Here is an 8,635-nt window from a genome sequence, read left to right on the forward strand (position 1 = left end):
CAGCTACTCGGGAGGCTGAGGCAGGAGAATCGCTTGAACCCAGGAGGCCGAGGTTGCAGTGAGCTGAGATCACACCACTGCACTCCAGCCTGAGCAAGAGGGCAAGACTCCGTCTCAGAAAAAAAAAAAAAAGAAGAAAGAAAGTGGACATGGTAAGCTTTTCTGGGATGGCCATGTGGTCCTTCTACATCACTTCAGTGGGGCCACTGGGAGTTGCGGAGGTGTGACCCCCGACTGCAGCAGCTGTGGAGGAACAGTGTCCCATAGCGTGAAGAAAGCCCCTGACATTCTCCAGTGAGTCCCCACGCAGGGAGGACAGCAACACTCACTCACATAAAGACACACACCTGGCCGGGCGCGGTGGCTCACGCCTGCAATCTCAGCACTTGGGGAGGCCAAGGCGAGTGGATCACCTGAGGTCAGGGGTTTGAAACCCGCCTGGCCAGCATGGCAAAACCCTGCCTCTACTAAAAATGCAAAATTAGCCTGGCATGGTGGTGGGCATCTGTTATCCCAGCTACTTGGTAGGCTAAGGCTGGAGAATTGCTTGAACCCAGAAGGCAGAGGTTGCAGTGAGCCGAGATGGCGCCACTGCACTCCAGCCTGGACGACAAGAGTGAGACTCCGTCTCAAAAAAAAAAGAAATGTAAGTTCTCTTCCAGAGTAATTTGTAATTATAATGCAATCCCAATCAAAATACCAAAGAGGGAGGGGGGATGTGGAAAGACTTTGGCAAATCCATTCGAATGTTCGTCTGGAAGTTAGAGAAACGCAAATGCTCAGCAGTAGGAAATGACTTAATTAGATCATCCTAATAATTAGAGCTAACATTTATGAAGCACAGTAAACAGTAAACGTGTTTCACATCAACAGTCACACCTGATCCTGAAAAAAAACGCTGTGAGAAAATTACGAGTGTAATTTCGGTTTTACAGGGAGGGTAATGGAGGTCTTTTTTGGTTCCGTAACCATCCAAAAGTCACCCATCTGACCAAAAGCAGAGCCATGGAGCATTGGCCCTGGAACTCCTGCTCTCAACCACCATGCTGTTCATGAAATGAATGCATATGCTTCCTAAAAAGATCATGACCAAATGTATTTGTACTGCCAAGGCAGTAAGTCTGTCGTATGTTATTGACGGGGAGAAAAATAGGTTACTGAACAGTTTGCAGAGTATGGTTTTATTTTTGTTTTTAGACAAAGCTAGGTAATATCTTAGGAAAGATCCAGAAAAACATGGAACAGAAGGTGACTGGTGTTTCTCTGAGAGAGGGGCTGAGGTGACGGAAGAGTTGAGCTTTCCACATGTCAATGCAGTATCCATGTTTAATTACTGGAAGGTTTTCTTTTAATTATCAGATAAAGAACCCGAGGCTCCAAGAAGTTCCATGCTAGTGGCGGTAGAGCCGAGACTCAGACGTGAGTCTGTCCTCCAAACCTGGGCTTCCTCCTCTCTCGGGATGCTTCTCCTGTTGCCGCACTTGCCCTCTGGGACTGAGCCCACAGCTGCAGGCAACCACTGCCCTCATGTCACTGATGAATGTGTACAAAGGAATGTCGTTGCTCCTCTGTCTTACCACTGAAACCTTTTTTCTGGCTGGGCGTAGTGGCTCACGCCTGTAATCCCAGCACTTTTGGGAGGCCAAGGTGGGCAGATCACCCGAGGTCAGGAGTTCGAGACCAACCTGACCAACATGGTGAAACTCCATCTCTACTAAAAATACAAAAGAAGTTAGCTGGGCATGGTGACGTGCGTGCCTGTAATCCCAGCTACTCGGGAGGCTGAGACAGGAGAATTGCTCAAACCCAGGAGGCGGAGGTTGCAGTGAGGTAAGATGGTGCCATTGCACTCCAGCCTGGGTGACAGGGCAAGACTTCATCTCAAGAAACAAAAACAAAAAAACCATTTTTGTCCTAGACACCTAAATGACATCCTATGGCTGATTGTTGTTTTTGCCAATTTTGCAAAACATGGGGCTGAATTAAAGTGTCCTGGCATGTGTGCTTTCTGCAGTGTGACCTGGGTGGCCTCGTGCCTCCTGCCTCCTTATTCTGCACAATCAGAGTAGAGCCCTGTTCAGCAAAAGCACTGGACTGGGTATTCAGAGCCCCGGGCTCCAGGCCCAGCACCGCCCCTGGCTCTTCGCTTCTCCACTGCGGCCCCACTTTACTTCCCTGGACAATTCAGGATGGTGAAAGCTCTCAAGTCCTTCTTTTTTTTTTTTTTTTTGAGATGGAGTCTCACTCTGTCGCCCAGGCTGGAGTGTAGTGGCGCGATCTCAGCTCACTGCAAGCTCCGCCTCCCGGGTTCCAGCAATTCTCTGCCTCAGCCTCCCAAGTAGCTGGGATTACAGGTGTCCGCCACCTCGCCTGGGTAGTTTTTTGTATTTTCTGTAGAGACAGGATTTCACCATGTTGGCCAGGCTGGTTTCGAACTCCTGACCTCAAGGGAACCGCCCGCCTCGGCCTCCTAAAGTGCTGGGATTACGGGCACGAGCCACTGTGCCCGGCCTTTTCTATCCTGTTTTGAACGTGAACATCCCCGGCCGTTGCAGGGCCAGTCTGATAAGTGAACTAAGTGTCTGTGCATAGATGACTGCCTCTGGGCCTCCTCCCTGCTGACCAGTGTCGTTTTGGCCGCAGGTGGGTGGAGACACTGACTGCCGAGGGCAGAGCCTTGCTTCGGTGCCCAGCAGCCTCCCACCCCACGCCCGGACGCTCATCCTGGATGCCAACCCTCTCAAGACCCTGTGGAATCACTCCCTCCAGGCTTACCCTCTCCTGGAGAGCCTCAGCCTGCACAGCTGCCACCTGGAACGCATCGGCCGTGGCGCCTTCCAGGAGCAAGGCCACCTGCGCAGCCTGGTCCTGGGGGACAACTGCCTTTCAGAGAACTACAAAGAGACGGCAGCGGCACTCCACACCCTGCCAGGCCTTCAGAGGCTGGACTTGTCAGGAAACTCCCTGACGGAGGACATGGCAGCCCTCATGCTCCAGAACCTCTCCTCGCTGCAGTCCGTGTCCCTGGCGAGGAACACCCTCATGCGGCTGGATGACTCCGTCTTCCAGGGCCTGGAGCGTCTCCGGGAGCTGGATTTGCAGAGGAACTACATCTTTGAGATTGAGGGAGGTGCTTTTGACGGCCTGACTGAGCTGAGACACCTCAACCTGGCCTACAACAACCTCCCCTGCATTGTGGACTTCGGGCTCACACAGCTGCAGTCCCTCAACGTCAGCCACAACGTCCTGGAGTGGTTCCTCGCCGCCGGGGGAGAGGCTGCGTTTGAGCTGGAGACGCTGGACCTGTCTCACAACCAGCTGTTGTTTTTCCCGCTGCTGCCCCAGTACAGCAAGTTGCATACCCTCCTGCTGCGTGACAACAACATGGGCTTCTACAGGGACCTGTACAACACCTCGTCGCCAAAGGAGATGGTGGCCCAGTTCCTCCTTGTGGACGGCAATGTGACCAACATCACCACCGTCAACCTCTGGGAAGAATTCTCCTCCAGCGACCTCGCAGATCTCCGCTTCCTGGACATGAGCCAGAACCAGTTCCAGTACCTGCCAGATGGCTTCCTGAGGAAAATGCCTTCCCTCTCCCACCTGAACCTCAACCAGAATTGCCTGATGACGCTTCACATTCGGGAGCATGAGCCCCCTGGAGCGCTCACCGAGCTGGACCTGAGCCACAACCAGCTGTCGGAGCTGCACCTGACTCCAGGGCTCGCCAGCTGCCTGGGCAGCCTGCGCTTGTTCAACCTGAGCTCCAACCAGCTCCTGGGCGTCCCGCCTGGCCTCTTCGCCAATGCCAGGAACATCACTACACTTGACATGAGCCACAATCAGATCTCACTTTGTCCCCTGCCAGCTGCCTTGGACCGGGTGGGCCCCCCTAGCTGTGTGGATTTCAGGAATATGGCATCTTTAAGGAGCCTCTCTCTGGAGGGCTGTGGGCTGGGGGCATTGCCAGACTGCCCATTCCAAGGGACCTCCCTCACCTCCTTAGACCTCTCAAGCAATTGGGGGGTCCTGAATGGGACCCTCACCCCACTCCGGGATGTTGCCCCCATGTTACAGGTCCTGTCTCTCAGGAACATGGGCCTCCACTCCAACTTTATGGCATTGGACTTCTCTGGGTTTGGGAATCTGAGGGACTTAGACCTGTCGGGAAATTGCTTGACCACCTTCCCAAGGTTTGGGGGCAGCCTGGCCCTGGAGACCCTGGATCTCCGTAGAAACTCGCTCACAGCCCTTCCCCAGAAGGCTGTGTCTGAGCAGCTCGCGAGAGGTCTGCGGACCATCTACCTCAGTCAGAATCCCTATGACTGCTGCGGGGTGGACGGCTGGGGGGCCCTGCAGCATGGGCGGACGGTGGCCGACTGGGCCACGGTCACTTGTAACCTCTCCTCCAAGATCATCCGCCTGGCGGAGCTACCCAGGGGCGTGCCTCAGGACTGTAAGTGGGAGCGGCTGGACCTGGGCCTGCTCTACCTCGTGCTCATCCTCCCCAGCTGCCTCACCCTGCTGGTGGCCTGCACCCTCATCGTCCTCACTTTTAGGAAGCCTCTGCTTCAGGTCATCAAGAGCCGCTGCCACTGGTCCTCCGTTTACTGACCTGCCTGTGTGCCGAGACTCGAAACTTGGTCCGCACACAACAGGACATTTTCTCTTTTCTCTGCTAGCTTTCAAGATGTGATGCAGAGGCCAAGTCTGACGAATTGAAGTTTCAATTAAAATTTAAAATGTTTCCATTCCTCATCCCCACCCCCCGCCCCCCGCCCAAGTTCTTTTTCCATCATTATAATTCATCCTTATTATCGTGGTAAAATATTTATTAGGTGACATTTTATAGAAATAAAAGGCAACGTGTCTCATAAATATTTTTTAAATTAAATGCAGCTTGTGTGTATTTGTTTAATGTTCCTTTGTGGTTTCCCTTGGATTATTTTTTAATGTCCTCCCCTTGGTGACTTCCACAGAGCCGAAAGGGTCGCAATTCAGTGCAACCTACAGGAAAAAACTCCAAGAGCGTGTGCTGGAGACGGTGAGTCAGTGCCCTGGGGATGCAGCAAGGCAAGGATTCCATAGCACAACAACAACAACAACAACAACAACAACGAATTTCAAAGCGCAGCCGGAGGGTCTGACGTAAGATAGTAAGATGTGGCCTCTCATCTGCTGTGTGACTGGCCACTGCCGTCAGAACGGGCCTGTGATCCTAGCACTTTGGGAGGCGGAGGTGGGTGGATCATCTGAGGTCAGGAGTTCGAGACCAGCTTGGCCAATGTGGTGAAACCCTGTCTCTATTACAAATACAAAAATTAGCCGGGTGTGGTGGCCTGTGCCTGTAATCCCATCTACTCGGGAAGCTGAGACAGGAGAACTGCTTGAACCCAGGAGGCAGAGGTTGCAGTGAACTGAGATCACACCACTGCACTCCAGCCTGGGCGATGGAGCAAGACTCTGTCTCAAAAATAAATAAATAAGTTAATTAATTAGTTAATTAATTAATGGACCTCTAGCTGGGCCCTCTCCAGGTGCCCTGGCTTCATACCCAGAGTCTCTGGCAGATAGACATGACTCTTCCGTGGAGAAACTAAGAGAGTAATAACTGGCCCCGACTTTATCCAGTCAGTAAGCCGACTGCCAGAGACAGTCCTCGTTCTGAAGGGAAGTAAAGAGGAATGCAGACAGGAATGAATTCTCGCTTGTGAACCCTCCTAACTCTTCACAAAAAAATGGCTTACAACTTCTTAGCAGATGTTCAGTATCTGTATTCACTAGATTCTCAGCTTCCCTTCTCCCTCTAGTCAATGACAATATTTGTGCTCCTCTCTGAGAGAAAAGATAACAAAGACATGGCCCCCGTCCTTTGGTCGTTTAGAATTTACACTGTCCTCAAAGTTTTTAATCCCTGATTACTAAACCATAAAGGAATTAAACGCAATGGGGGAGGGATGGGGAGGGAGAGAAGCTAGAAATCCCACAAACTGCTATTACCATGCAGACTGTCAGCAGAAATGTTTAGGCAAATCAAAGAGATAAAATCAGTGATCTTCCTTTGACAAAGCAGAAACTTCCCTTGGAGGCTCTAGGGAGGTTTGAACAAGGCAGTCTCAGGCCCCACATTCAACAGCATTAGCGGCAGGCCCTGTTAGGCTTTACCCTTATGATGACCCCACCTTTCCCTCCTGCACTGCCCCCAGCCTGGTGCCGGCGATGCCTCTCAGGTTACCTTGAAGCCTTCGGGGCAAGTCCCATCAGCCAACGCAACATCAGACCAGACTCCCCCGATTTCCTCTCCCCATCAACAAAAACCTTCCCTGGGGTCCTGCTGTTTCCTAAGGTGACAACTACTTAAATTAGACAAATGCACCTACCTGTGGCTGGTGCACTGACCGCTTCTCTTGAGTCAATGTGTCCCCTCTTGTATCAATCAGCGTTCTTAGTCTCGTGCAACTGAAGACGGTTCTGTCTGATTTAAGCAGCTTATGCATTTAGTAAGAGAATATTGGTAAGCTCTGGACTCTCGGGAAGGCTGAGGAACAGGCTTGGAAAATAGGCAGGAACAGAAGATGCCATGTAGCAATTGGGACCAGCTTGTCTCGAACTCCTGACTTCAGCCCAAATCATGCCATAAGCAGTAACTGTGGGAGCATGGCTGCAGCCACCCCTGCCACCCGCTGCTGACATAAACGCTCCCTAAATTCTGCTGTGTCACCAGCTCCTGACCCTGGGTCATGTGTCCCTGCCGTGAGTACAAGAAGGACTGGTACAGGCATGCTGTACCTCTTGGCAAGGTGTCTATGGCAGAAGATAGGCTCCGCGTCCTCCAAATTCTCATGAGGGGGCAGAGTTCTTGAAACCTAAGAAGGGAAGTAAGATGTTGAACAAACAAAATGAATGAAAAGTAAGTCCCATATCCTTCTATGGCTGCATGTACATTTTATTCATTTATTTATTTCTTAGCCTGAGTCTCGCTTTGTCACCCAGGTTGGAGTGCAGTGGCACGATCTCTGCTCACTGCAACCTCTGCCTCCCAGGTTCAAGCGATTCTCCTGCCTCAGCCTCCTGAATAGCTGGGACTACAGGCGCCCGCCACCACGCCCAGTTAATTTTTGTATTTTTGGCCGGGCGCGGTGGCTCAAGCCTGTAATCCCAGCACTTTGGGAGGCTGAGACGGGCGGATCACGAGGTCAGGAGATCGAGACCATCCTGGCTAATACGGTGAAACCCCGTCTCTACTAAAATACAAAAAAAAAACTAGCCGGGCGAGGTGGCGGGCGCCTGTAGTCCCAGCTACTCCGGAGGCTGAGGCAGGAGAATGGCGTAAACCCGGGAGGCGGAGCTTGCAGTGAGCTGAGATCCGGCCACTGCACTCCAGCTTGGGTGACAGAGCCAGACTCCGTCTCAAAAAAAAAAAAAAAAAAATTTTGTATTTTTAGTAGAGATGGGGTTTCACCATGTTGGCCAGGCTGGTCTTGAACTCCTGGCCTCAGGGTGATCCGCCCACCATGGCATCCCAAAGTGTTGGGATTACAAGCGTGAGCCACCGCGCCCGGCCAGCAGGTACATTCTAGCAGGCAACTTCTGGAAGGAGATTCTTAGCACAAAGAAATGACTCAAATGACAAACTTCAGACAGAATCTCAGGCCAGTGGGGGAGATCGTTTGGGGTTCAGCAGGCCTTTTGAAGCCCCTCAAGTCACACCGTGTAGCTGACCACTCTTTCTGTTCTTAGGATCCAGCCCGGGAGGATGGCAAATTGAGCCCCAGCCCTGCCTGTGACTGTGACTTTAGAAGGCTATGGACTTTCCTTCCTAGTGTTTTCCATCACAAGGATCCAAAGGTGATTTCCCGCTGGGCGCGGTGGCTCACGCCTATAATCCCAGCAGTTTGGGAGGCTGAGGTGGGTGGATCACCAGACGTCAGGAGTTCGAGACCAGCCTGGTCAATATGATGAAACCCCTTCTCTGCTAAAAACACAAAAATTAGCTGGGTGTGGTGGCGAGTGCCTGTAATCCCAGCTACTCGGGAGTCTGAGGCAGGAGAATCACTTGAACCTGGGAGGCGGAGGTTGCAGTGAGCCAAGGTGGTGCCACTGCAGTTCAGCCAGGTCAACAAGACGAAATTCTGTCTCAAAAAAATAAAAAGGATGATTTTCTAGGTTTCTCTCAGTATGTGGAAAGTTACATAGGGAAGGTACTTTCTGCCTCCAGTCCTCAGCCATGGTCCCCCCAGCAAATTCTGTCCCCTACCCATAGGACAGCGTACTGGCAAGGGAAGGACTCACAAAGCCTGCTACCAGCATTCTCCGGTGGGGCCAGAATGGTGGTCTGCCTAAGAGCTCCCATTCAGCCAGGTGGGGCACCACATGGTTCTTCCTCAGTGGGTGGGAAGTAGGGGGCCATCCCCAATTGCCACATGCCAGAATATTCAGACAGGAGAATATTCAGAATCACAGATAAATCATGTCAGAGACTGGTCTGTGAACATGAGTAACAGTAACTTAGATTTTGGAAATCCAGTCATAAAACAAAAGCTGAAGGTTTTTCTAGAGGCATTTAAGTTAGGGATCAATTTCAATTGATTCTTTCTTTCTTTTTTCCCTCCCTCCCTCCCTCCCTCCCTCCCTC

The 8,635-nt window shown here is 51.8% G+C and overlaps 1 protein-coding gene across 1 annotated transcript in view; it reads left to right on the forward strand.

The window, feature by feature from the left end:
• The window catches only part of NRROS (negative regulator of reactive oxygen species), a 24,281-nt gene extending 19,387 nt beyond the window's left edge, over positions 1 to 4,894 (forward strand). Inside the window, exon 3 of the mRNA XM_011961178.1 lies at positions 2,644 to 4,894. Coding sequence (XP_011816568.1) covers positions 2,644 to 4,614 — 1,971 coding nt within the window. The 3' untranslated portion in view covers positions 4,615 to 4,894. The remainder of the gene's footprint in view (positions 1 to 2,643) is intronic.
• The last annotated feature ends 3,741 nt before the right edge of the window (positions 4,895 to 8,635 follow it).

Source organism: Colobus angolensis, unplaced genomic scaffold (assembly GCF_000951035.1).
Source record: "Colobus angolensis palliatus isolate OR3802 unplaced genomic scaffold, Cang.pa_1.0 Scaffold54, whole genome shotgun sequence".
NCBI lineage: Eukaryota > Metazoa > Chordata > Mammalia > Primates > Cercopithecidae > Colobus > Colobus angolensis.